This window comes from Nomascus leucogenys, chromosome 15 (genome assembly GCF_006542625.1).
Source record: "Nomascus leucogenys isolate Asia chromosome 15, Asia_NLE_v1, whole genome shotgun sequence".
NCBI classification, from domain to species: Eukaryota; Metazoa; Chordata; class Mammalia; order Primates; family Hylobatidae; genus Nomascus; species Nomascus leucogenys.
Genome location: NC_044395.1, coordinates 23,036,163 through 23,049,239, shown reverse-complemented (window position 1 = coordinate 23,049,239; position 13,077 = coordinate 23,036,163). Strand labels below are relative to the sequence as shown.

The window sequence follows — 13,077 nt, the reverse complement described above, 5'->3', positions numbered from 1 at the left end:
TCGATCATCAATATCACATTGTTTACATCTTATCAACAAGCATATGTTAAGGATAACAATTTAATACCACTTCAGATGTAAACAAAACTACACATTCTCAAAGGAAATAGAAAGCCTGAAACAGAGGTTGAGATCCCAATAATAGAAAGTGTGTATTTTGTTGGGGGAGGAGTGAGCTAAGGAGAGCTGGGTGGTAATAAATATTGTCACAGCTTTTCCTCATCAGCTGTAACAGAAACTTTGTCAGGGTTGCAGTCTTCAGTGACATCATCTCGACTCTCAAACACCAGCATCACACTTTTGGAGCAGGACACAGCACAGAGTAAGCCTCTAACAGTACTCATCTCTTCCAGGACAGAAGCAGCATGTAGACTTCCATCTCTGGTCATGAGGGCCCCAGCTCAGGACACATGTCTCAAGGTAAACTGTGCTGCCATAAAATATTTGACAGGAAAATAGGTAATGGGATAAGCTAAAATATAAACACTCCAGTTGGATTTCAGGTGTAGTTTCAGCAAATTGGAAAGGGGAGCAAAGAAATGTCAATGGTCTTAGAAATTCCCAGTCATTTAAAAGGAAAATACACTTCACTTGATTCCAGAAAAGAATCACAGACTGGCTGAGGCAGGAGAATGGCGTGAATCCGGGAGGCGGAGCTTGCAGTGAGCCGAGATTGCGCCACTGCACTCCAGCCTGGGCGACACAGCGAGACTCCGTCTCAAAAAAAAAAACAAAAAAAAAGAATCACAGACTCTCCTAACTTCCAGTCAATGCTCTTGCCACTATCATGTAGCCAATCATCAATATCTTCCCATGATATTTCCTTTATTGAAATAAGAACATGGAGGCCTGGCAGGAAACATCTGAAAGGGAAAAATTTCAAGTATTTTTCTGTCTTTTCATTTCCTCTTTTAGATATGCTCCAGTTAAATTTTAAAAAGTAGTTGTCCTCCAGAGCCACAGACTGTCTTAGTTTTTTGTCTCCCATACAGCCTTGCTAAATACATATTTGTTGATTGAATCTTTAAACTCACAAGTAAAAATTTATTGCACTGTAAAAATCTAAACTCATAGGTAAAAATTTTTGTTCATTCAATCATTATACATCATGGAAATATCAATTAATTTCTAAATGCCAACATAATGAATACTAAAAAATTAACTTTAAATAAGTATTTTGAACATTCTTCAATTACATTCTTAGTAGATTCTAATCTAATTGCACTGTATATATAATAGCAATTTGAATCTGCTTGCCTTGATACCCAAGACTGATAACAATTAGTGAGGAAACAAATAGGGCAAGTTATTTTTTCCTCCAATAAGGACTTCTAAAAAGGGCAGGAGAAAGGATAAAATGAGAGAGAAAGGAAGAAAAAGAGAAGAAAGGAAAGACTGTCGGGGAAATCCTGATCATTTTTATTTATTGTTAAACATAATATTTACTACTTAAAGTACCTGTCACATATAAAATAGAAATGGAAAGTAATTTTTTAAAAAAGTAATGAGTTGGGCACAGTGGCTCACACCTGTAACCCTACCACTTTGGAAGGTCAAGGCAGGAGGATCACGTGAAGCCTGGAGTTCGAGACTAGCCTGGGCAAGACAGTGAGGCCCTCTCTCCACAAAAAATTTAAAAATTAGCTAGGGGTAGTGGCTAATTTAAATTTTTTTTTTTTTTTTTCAAACAGACTCTCGTTTTGTCACCGAGGCTGGAGTGCGGTGGTGCCATCTCGGCTCACTTCAACCTCCGCCTCCCGGGTTCAAGCGATTCTCCTGCCTCAGCCTCCTAAGTAGCTGGGATTACAGGTGCATGTCACCATGCCTGGCTAATTTTTGTATTTTTAGTAGAGACGGGGTTTCACCATGTTGGCCAAGCTGATCTTGAACTCCTGACCTCAGGTGATCCACCCACCTCGGCCTCCCAAAGAGCTGAGATTACAGGCATGAGCCACCAGGCCAGCCAAATTCTCTGTAGAGACAGGGTCTTTACAGCACCTGTAGTCCCAGCTACTCAGGAGGCTGAAGTGGGAAGATCGATTGAGCCCAGGAGTTCGAGGCTATAGTGAGCTATGATGATGACACTGCACTCCAGCCCGGGTGACAGAGTGAGACCCTGCCTCTGAAAAACAAAACAAAACGAACAAACAGAAAGTAATGCTCAGCTACTTAATGTCTATTTGGCCTTGTAACATCAAAGAATGGTTAGCTATCACACAAAAACAAGAAAGAGGTGGTATGAAAATAATATTGAAGAATCCTGAAACCAAGCCTTTTATCCTAGGGCTAATCTTTATCAAGTTATAATCTCTCTAGATCTCAGTTCTTTCACCCATAAAATAAAAAGATCACAGACTATATTTTAAGTTCCCTTCTAAATCTATGATTCTTTTTACTGGTTAAATTGGAAAAGCAGGGATAAAGAAGAATGAAATAAAGAATGTTTTGACTGACATACAGTCAATTCTGTTCTAATACTAGCTTTGAAAATGCAAATTTTTTCCAACACAAGGGATATATTGCGGAACACTTTGAGCATAATTTAATTTTTGCATTTGATTATGTCATTTAATTCACAGGAAACACTAGGTGAATGCAGAAAAGTACACTCAGTGGAACCAGTCAGCATAGGAATACACATAGTGTATACACACACAAATATATCTACCAGCTTTCTCAGTTCACTGTATTATAAGCCACATCCACCCATTCACCTTTGCTATTATAACTTTTGTAAGAGTTCAGATAATCCTTTTACTACTACAAGCTGCAATCCTTCCAATGCCAGGCCACAAGCAAACTTCAAGTCTTCTCCAAAGTAAAGTGCCACATTTATTGTAGTATTTATGCACTTTTAACCATTTAAATATGTAAAATCATGCTACCATTTTTAATCTTCTTTCAATTTTTATTTTTTCAGAGACAGGGTCTTGCTATGTTGTCCAGGCTGGAGAGTAGTGGCATGACTGTAGCTCACTGTAGCCTCAAACTCCTGGGCTCAAGCAATCCTCCCACCTCAGCCTTTGAGTAGTTAGGACTACAGGCATGAGCCACCATACCTGGCTAATTTATTTATGTTTTTTTGTAGAGATGGAATCTCACTATGTTGTCTCAAACTCCTGGCCTCAAGCTATCCTCCTGCCTCAGCCTCCCGAAGTGCTAGAATTATAGGCATGAGCCATCATGCGTGGCTAACTTTTAATCTCTTTTTTAACTGACAAAGTTTTTTTAAGCATTGTGTCCCTAACTCCGTTTTCCCAATAAGCTTTGTGGTTTTTACCACATAATAATTTTTCATAATTTTATATCTTATTGTAGCACAACTGACTATATTACTGCTTAGGAAAAAAATCAATGACCAATCTATGTTTTCAAAGATAACAGATGGAGGACAGGCATGGTGGCTCATGCCTATAATCCCAGCGCTTTGAGAGGGCAAGACGGTAGGATTGCTTGAGACCAGCCTGGGCAACACAGCAAGACTTCGTTTCTAGAAAAAACAAAACTATTAACTGTGCACGGTGATACACGCCTGTAGTCCTAGCTACTCAGGAGCTTGAAGTGGGAGGATTGCTTGAATCCAGGAATTTGAGGTTCCAGTGAGCTATGATGTCACCACTACACTCCAGCCTGGGTGACAGAGCAAGATCCAGTCTCTTAAAAAGAAATAAAACAGGAAAACTTCCAGTAAGTCTGCTTAAGCATTAAAGTCAGAAAAAAGTCTTTTTCTGTAAGCTGTCTCCTGAAGAGCTGTTTTTTCCTCCAAGGTTTCATCCATTGACTAGGTAACTCCTAAATCATATACCAGATTTGGAGCTGGAAGTGTATCATTCACCTTGAAATAGTGAACAAAAATTTGAGTTTTTCAAGAACTAAAGAGGTGACACTGAATGCATCTTCCAAATTTAGATCTTGATTCTGGCAGAAAATCTTGGCAATCTTGGCATGTACCCCTGTAAATGCTTCCTGTTCAATTATGAGATATTCAATAGCTATTCAATACCTACCATGAAAAAATATGCAGCAAAAACATTATTTCTGCGATATAGTTATAATGGTACAGTACAAACCACAGAACCTTTACGCTTATTCACTCCTAATTCTTGATTAGCCCAGAGGTAAAGAAAATAGTGAAATAAAAAAAGTCATACATCTTTCCTCGTTTCCATGCAGAATAGAAACGGGACAGGCTGGAGCACTTAGCATTGAAGCCAAAGGCTGGCTAAAACCTGCCACTCAGAGCTAAAGGGCAGGTAAAAATAATGCTGCTATTTAGCATGCGCAAGAAAGATAGAGAATGCCATTGTTTTGCCATCTTGAATAAACCTGGACTAAAAACCAGGACTTATGCCAAAAGTAACAAACATAAGCATTGTACAACATGTGCTCCTATATGTAGGGCAAAGTTATGGGCATTACAGTCATGATCCTGGCACTATTTCTTAAAGAATTAAACATAACACCTTTTAAAAAATAATTGAGATGTTTGTTTACATACAAATGCACATATATGTGCAAGGGGGAAAAAGTGAAAGGAAAGAAACACCAAAATGGTAACAGTAGTAATACCTGGGTAATGAGACGATAGATTGATTTTTTTCTTGTCTATAACTTTCATTATTTTACAATGAATACATATTACTTTCACTATCACAAGAAAACAAATATCTTTTTAAACAGTTAACTGAAAGAGATAAATCCCTTATCACAGTTCATGTAGGATGAAGAGTAAGCCAGCATGAGGGCCACGTGGATGATGAAAAAAAGAATACTAAGCCAGCAAACATCCCTGCTACTTCCAAAGAGTTAAAGGTGAGTAGACTGGATTTGGAGAGCACCCCGCCCCTGAACCCCATGCAGGGAAGTCCACTGAAACTACAGCACAAAGGCAACTCTGCAGGAAAACTCATCTCAGGAATGTGGATGGGTGCAATGACAGACACTGTCTATGGATGTCCAACCTTTTGGCTTCCCTGGGCCACACTGGAAGAAGAATTGTCTTGGGCCACACATAAAATACACTATCACTAACAAAAGCTGATGAACTAAAAAAAAAAAAAAAAGGTCCATGCCTAATTTTCATGATTCTGCCACCACAGATAAGCAAAATAAACCCTCGCATTCAAAGGGCTGGACACAGCTGCCACCCAGCAGACATAAATCACTTGTTTTTCCCCGCTTTTATCAGCCAGCATTTTGGTGACTCCTACTGGCATTCTGAAAAATCATCACCTTTTGGGTAAAGCTCATATAGAGTCATTTAATCAAATTTAACACTGTCTGACAGCAGAAAATATGGAAATAAGATCTAACTAAGACAACCAGTGATAAAAGCCTAAGAAATGTGCAAAAGGCCACTGTAGATTTTCTAGCCAGCTTTCTCTCAACATCTTTACCACAATGACAATGAATACTCATTATCCACTGAAAAAGCATGTAAAAGTGAACTATGAGTATATGACACCATCCTAGACATTATGGTGAACACAAAAGAAACAAAGTGCAGTCATTCTCTTCATGGCATTCACACATTTGATGGGGAAAGATACAGTATCGGAAATATTTAACTAAGACCAAGAAAATTAAATGGCTAAATGAACTGCACAGATAAATACTGAGGACACTTAAAGGAAGGTCTGCTCAATATGGACTTAAATAGTTCACTTCAAAGAGGAAGATAATTTTGATAGTGTGAGAAGAGACACAAGGGTAGTTCAGGCACAGTCACCAATATGAGCAAAGTCACTGGGGTGGAAAAGGCAATGATGAGTCTGGACACACTGGAATAAAATTACCAGGACAGGAAACAATAAAAAGAAGGAAGGGGAGAGATTGGGTTTCTTTACCTCGAATCTGTCTAATATACCTTTATCAGATTAAGAACATTTGTGCAAGCATAAGAACACTGCATTTCTGCTACAGAGAGACATAATATCAAATATCATAATTCCAAAGTAGGTGCCATTTTCCAGACAGAAACTGAAATTAAACAGAGAAGCTAACTTGCCCAAGGTTATTGAGTTTAGCAACAGAGCTGAGATTTGAATGCAGGCCTACTCAACCCCAAAGTCCCTGCTCTTTTTTTTACTACTCCATTTTTACTACCTCTTCCTAAAGCAAAGCTCCAATAACATCACTCTGAATTCATACTGTCCCCCTATGACAGTGTATTTTCCCACCCTTTGACTGTCCAGCGTCTCTAGAGTGATGCCCTGCACTCAGGAGACTCATATCTGCAGATAAAATTAAAATGACCTGCAACAGTCTACCCTGCCCAAGGGTATTTCCATTGTAACAGGAATCAAGAGCCTTAAATTAAAAGAATAAAGCTCTAATACAAGCCATGTGGTAGAAATGCCTATCTTACAAGGGAACAGCTCAAGGCTGTGTCTTTAAGTGTCCATTTTCATAGCTTATAGTTAAAGCTCATACAATAAGAATCTCACTCATAAACCCTGAGGGTCTCCATGGAACTCTAACCAGCCCCAATCTGGGAGACAAAAGACCAGATGTGGCTGCAGGTTTGCTTCAGAAGAGAATTGGAAGTCTCGCTATTTTACATTTTAAGCATATGACATAAGAAAATGTAAATTAAATATAGCTGACATTTAAACTGTTACAAATTTCTTTAACGGACAGGTTGCCAAAAAATGTGCTTTCTAATAATTCTAGACAATGATCTTACACTGTCTTTGTGACCCAAGAGGAGCATTATCTTTATTACTTCTTACCTTTTTCATTATCAAAGATTTCATAGGTATCAAATGTCAAAAGTGTCACCTTTCAAAGGAACCGAAATAAAATTCGCATGGGATCTCAGAATGTGTAAAGACAAGTAGGGAGAATATCATGGCCCTGACAGAGGTTGCTCCCTGGCATTCACTATGGAAACAGTCTTCACTGTTCATTTGTTAAAACCGGAATATACTAATAGCTAGGTCAAAGGTCCACCTGATAACTTGAAAGTTCCCTATCAAGGATTTTAATAGGCCAAGGAATTATAAGAGTTTCAGAATAATGGTTCAAATTTCTACCATAAGAAAACTTCCAGCCTACCCAAAACCTTCAAAATTAAATTATACGTTTTACATAGAAAATAAAGAGGTTAATTTGAAAATAAAAGTGATACTGTTTACTCTTTTTCAACAAAAGCTGTTATACCCCTCACCCTAAAAAATATCAGTTTTTTCTCTGAGATAGGGTCTCACTCTGTTGCCCAGGCTGGAGTGCAGTAGCGGAATCATGACCTACTGCAGCCTTGAACTCCGGGGCTCAAGTGATCCTCCTACCTCAGCCTTCTGAATGGCTGGGATTACAGGCATAAGCCACCACACCTGGCTTATTTTTTAATTTTTTGTAGAAATGCGGTCTTGCTATGTTGCCCAGGCTGGTCTCGAACTTCTGAACTCAAGCAATTATCCCGCCTGTCTCCCAAAGTGCTGGGATTACAGGTGTGAGCCATAGCACCCGGCCTTAAAAAAATTGCTTTCTAAGAAATTCTCATTTTATCAATGCTCTAATATACATGCCAACAGACTTTTATGCATAGAATTCTTTTCAGAGACGCAAGAAGAGAATGTAGCCCTTACATATCTGGATGGCTCTTCTAGATTCTGGTCATTCATGTCAGTAGGAACAATCCGGGTGGCCAGTGGTCCTTCTGCAAAAGGTTTTGGTAACTGACCTCTGAACTCCGATGGAATGAACTGAAGCTGCCAACTGTCAGAAACATAAGGAGAATAAGAAAAACACAGGGGGATAATATTGCTAAATGTACTTGAAACAAACAAGCCAGAAAAATCATGTGAAAAACATTTCTCTTGAAGAAAAAATATTTCTGCTAAAACCTCAACCAGGGATCATGGAGGCAGAGGTCACAAGTCAGTCCAAAATCATTGAGAAATTTACAATTAGATGTCTCTTGACCCATTTCACCAACTGTTAGCAGCGAAATTCACAACCAAATAGTCATATCATCAAAAAACCAGAGAAGTGCCAATGCTTATTGTCAATTACCATGTGGGCAGAGAGACTTATCAAATAAAGCAAATTATCAGGTGTGGAGAAAAAGAACGAAATGCAATACATGGCACTGAGAACACACTATGGGAGAAATACTTTGTTCCAGAGTAACTCTCAAACATATCTTTATCTATAAAACTATTTCAAATGTAAAAGGCAAAGGCTAAAGTCAACACTAAAAAAACAAGTTTTAATTTAATCATTAATGACTGACACGGGTCTTTATGAAGCATAAGAAACTACTACCCAGTAAAGCTAAGCTATTGAAGCCAGTTCTCAAATGGAGCAACATGACTCATCTTAACCAGATTTCCCTTTAACCTACATAGGACTCTTCACTGGCCAAATGAAGCAAACTACAAAGAACTTTAGGGCCTATGCTCTCGGAACCACAGAAAGCATAAAGGAAACTGCTGTAGATATTTTAACCACAGGCTTCCCCAGTGTCCACATAATGGTGGAGAACTTTCACTGTTGTTGGGTCAAGAATGTCTTCTCTCTTCTAGCTGGAGTTTCTAGACCACTTTTAGAAGAGGATTAATAACAGATAATTATAGAAATGTAAATATGAATCCCCAGGAAGAGCCACTGGCAAAAGCCTAGGACGCAGGGCATTTTCAGAAGTCCCCAGATACCTGCGGTTACGGGCAGTGCAGAATGTCTACCTAGACCCAGCCCTCAGCCTAATGAGCCTAATGAACACAGCAGGCAGGTACACAGTACACAGGCCCCACAGCTCTCCAACATGGTAAATAATTCAATAACTCTCTGTGAAAACTCCAAAAGAAAACAAAACTTAGAAGACACTGACATAGAACTGCTCTATTTACTCCTTCATTTAAAACCATGGGAATTAAGGGACAACTTACTTATCGGGAAGAAGGAAGCTGCTGGGAAATCGATACCACTCTTTTCCTACACAGACATTCACAGGTCTGCCTTCTGGGACAGTGTGGATGGTTGGGTCTGTAGCAATTCGGTAAAATTCTGGATACAAATCAAGGGGCCCGTGATATCCTGGAAGGGAGAACAGTTAGTGAGAGCCAGAGATGAGTAAGATGAGATTCTGACTTTAATTACACTGCTCATTAATGTCGCACTGCAAGCCACATGAAATTTAAAAGGCAGGAAGGGCCATAGCCATTCCAGCATGACGCCTGCTCTACAGGTATAAAATGTCTCTCTAGCTGGGAACATGGTTACAGCAGAGGCCCTATTCTGCCAAAAATAATTGGCTTTCTTGCCCCTCTCTATGCTCTTTCTCCTTTTTAACTTCATTTTCCTTGAGCATATTTTAATATTATGGATCCAAACAATGATTATAAGAAAGAATATAATCATGAGAAGTTAGCCCAAATTTGCATTTTAAGTTTAAGGCTTCCTTAGTTTACCAGCATCCACTAAAAGAAAAAAACAACAAAAATAGACAAAAAATGTAGTTAATCCCACTAAAAGGAATTCTCAATCTTCTCTTCAATCCTAAGATACAGAAGTCATATCCCACTCATTAATATTAAGTCTACAGGTTCTCTTTTTAGAAATGGCTTCTTAGTATAAGCCAAACATGTATTATATAATCATGAATCAAGTAAAACCTAAGGGGAAGTGACTCGTCAGTGTAGGTTAAGATATGCTTAGAAGATCTACCTCTGAACAGTGCCACAGAGCGAGAAAACGACAAGAGCCCAAACAGGAAGACAGTTCCTAAGGCCAGCCAATTCGATGTCACAGTATAGTGCTCCAGGCGATATCGTTGAAACACAAAGTGGTAACATTTCTGGAAGTACAGAAAACCGTGCTGATAAAAGAAAATATAACTTGTAGAATATACATAATTACAAAACATCACAGTAACATCAAGAGCGAAGCCAAAAAAGAGGTTCTATTAGGGATCTGAGCATTTGCAAACAGTGAGGTACTTACTCCAAACTCTAAGATAAAAGCCAACTCCTCTAAGACTACCTGTAGTCTTGGCCAGGCAGAGGGCTTGCCAACAGTAAAATCTCACTAGCTTCATAGGAAAATTATTTGAATATTTTGCTAGCATTTATAGTCCTAATAAGTTATTTTTTTAAATATTTAAGCAATGCTTTTTTGGTGGTTTTGATATATAAAGTATTTCAATTTGTTTTTGATATAATGAGTACTAATCTTTATCAAAGTTTTTATCAAATCTTTCAGTATCAAAAAAAGGTCTCATGACCAAATAAGAAAAAAGAATTCCCCTTACAGAACACTAGGAACATGCTCTTAATTATATGCTAAACGACTTTACAAACTAGATGAATATAATATAAACAAACATGCATGAATTCTGCTGTCTTTGAGTACCTTCTACTCACACTTCTTCCCTTCCTTCCTTCCCTTCTAGACAGAAAACTACTTTCAGAAAGCAATTTTCCAATATATAACAAATGGCATAAATCTGTTTGAACCCTTTTCAAATTTTTTGGAATCTATCCTGAGGAATCAATCCAAATATCTAAATGAAGATATTTATCCTAGCAGTATTTATAATACTGAATAAATGAGCAACATAAATTCTACCATAAATTATATCCAGTAATTATATAAAATCAAGTCAATATATTACATAATAATGTTATCTATTATATCCAACTCAGAACATTCTACAGCTACCAAAATGATAAGCACAGAGAATGTTACAATATTAAATTAAAAGGGATATAAAGTTACATGTATACTTATTATCACAACTATAACAAACCTTGGTATATGATATACAAAAATGCTGGGAGGAGTTTTTGTTAGGTTAATGTGACTAATTTTTCTTTTACTACTTCCTACATTATCTGCAATAAAGTTCAATTACTTTTATAATTAAAATTATTTTTTAAAACTATCACCTAATATTGATGAACCTTGAAAACATTATGTTAAGAGAAGCCAGTCAGAAAAGACCACATATGTGTCCATGTATAGGAAATGTTCAGAATAGGCAAATCTATAGGAACAGAAAGTAGATTAATGGTTACTTAGGGCTGGGGAGATATGAGAAAGGGAATGGGGGAACAATAGCTAAAGGGTACAGGGATTTTGATCTAAAACTGACTATGGTGACAGTTGCACACATCTGTGAATAGACTAAAAACCACTGAATCATACCCTTTAAATAGGTAAACTGTATGGTTTGTGAATTATATCTCAAAAAACCTGTTAAGAAAAAAACCTATCATCCTAATTATTTTTTTTCTGCCAACTGCAAATGGTAGCAGAGGGCAATACAGGGTTCTGAGGCTACTGAAGCCCTAAGTACAGAGATATTCAAACAGAGTTAAGATGAGCTCTGCCAGAGAATTGACCTGGGCAGGTTTTCAACCAGGATTACAAAGTGCCCCATACTGTGAACTGCCTGCTGTGATCCCAAACTCTTGAGCAAGTTTTGTTATGATCCAGCAGTTCAAAGAGCAGACGTTCCATTACCTCTGCCACAGAATGGAATCCTGCAATTGGATTCCTGTTGGTAACAGAGGCAAAGTAACACACAAATTAACACTGCAAACATGTAACCAGCAAATACGAGTATGGTAAACAGCTAAGCAATCAATATAAGAAGCTTTAATAATACGATCTATATCAGGTTTAATGTTATGGATAAAATATCTTAGGTGGAAGCATTCTGTAATTTGCACTTAAGTTTCGTGAGCAATTTTTTATTTAATAAGTAAAAAAGAATGAGGCAGATACACTTCTCCCTGAAACTCACCTGAAGTGCAGAGAGAGCCACGGCACCACAGAGACATATAAGTGGATACACAGGGAAAAGAAATCTCTCTTCTTTGTGAGGCTGGATGAAGAAAATTATAAACCAAATATACATTGGAGCCAAGGTAAGCCAATATGGGTGGCCTAAATTCTGAACTGCAAGACACAGAAAAATACCCATCTTTCATTATATTAGAACAAAACAACATATTTAGTTTTAATGTTATCTTGATCTCAAATTTAGGAGTATGCCCTAGGACACTCCATAACATGTTTCTACTCTTGTGTTCACACTTTCTCCAATGCAATAAAGGCATCAAAAGGAGAGACGAATATACTCCTTAGCTCTCCCAAGAGATCTAAACTCTAACAACAAGCACAATACTAGATTTGGTTAGGACACAAATAAATGTCAAGTTAATGGCTAATAGAACTTAGTAAATTCTACATTAGATGAAGGAAAAAAAAGCCGTCTCCTTTAATGAGTCCTGCCACTAAGACAAAAGGTTCCTGAGTGTTTAACCAAAAGCATAACATAAATTCATTTCTTGGGTTTTAATTCCGATGTTCTGTTTAATACATGAATCCTCTTATCTATACACCAATCAGTCTGTTCAAATAGCCATGGATCAAAGGAAAACAAAATTGTTGGATTGTCAAACTCATTACTGGTTTTCATCAAGCCACAAATGACAGAGTTTGTTTCAAAGAAAACGTAAAAATGCTCTTAAAGGAAGTTCAGTGATTATTTCTCTCCATTTTTTGCAATACTCATCCACTCCGGATCCCCAAATTGGAACAAAAATGTACTTAAAGCATGTGAAAGAATTAAAGGAATGTAATGAACACTAAAATCCAAGAGCCCGCTGGAAAGTTCCCGTGGTTAGGTACATGAGCAATGAGTGATAAGCCTGCAACCCACAGTGAAGGCATCTCCTACTGCGTTTACAGGAGTGATAATGAACAATGCAAATGCGGGCAAATGGTAGATAGACAGCGCCCCCTGGTGGCCACCATGTTAACAGTAAGCTAGTTTACAAGATCAGGACTATCATCAAGATCCACTTTAGCTACGCCTAATTTAGCATTCCTAGGCTATCACTTTTACTGTCGAAATTCTTTAGGGATAAAAATGCTTGAACTACAATAACAAGACTTTGTTTCAACTTTTGCTCTAAGATATTATGGGATTTTAGATTATAATTTAGAATATATACCTTTCTAGGTAGTATATTTTAAGGGGGAGGTTTTTTGTTTTGTTTTTTGAGACGGAGTCTCTTTCTGTCACCCAGGCTGGAGTGTAGTGGCACAACCATGGCTCACTGTAGC

At 37.8% G+C, this 13,077-nt stretch overlaps 1 protein-coding gene across 5 annotated transcripts in view; it reads right to left on the bottom strand.

The window, feature by feature from the left end:
* ALG9 (ALG9 alpha-1,2-mannosyltransferase) overlaps positions 1 to 13,077 on the bottom strand; it is an 86,847-nt gene that overhangs the window by 43,998 nt on the left and 29,772 nt on the right. For all 5 annotated transcript variants that reach the window (XM_030829691.1, XM_030829693.1, XM_003253126.3 and 2 more), the window contains exons 10-13: positions 11,750 to 11,904; positions 9,670 to 9,799; positions 8,892 to 9,039; positions 7,590 to 7,719 (exon numbers count right to left, since the gene is read on the bottom strand). In XM_030829691.1, the coding sequence (XP_030685551.1) occupies positions 7,590 to 7,719; positions 8,892 to 9,039; positions 9,670 to 9,799; positions 11,750 to 11,904 (563 nt within the window). The remainder of the gene's footprint in view (positions 1 to 7,589; positions 7,720 to 8,891; positions 9,040 to 9,669; positions 9,800 to 11,749; positions 11,905 to 13,077) is intronic.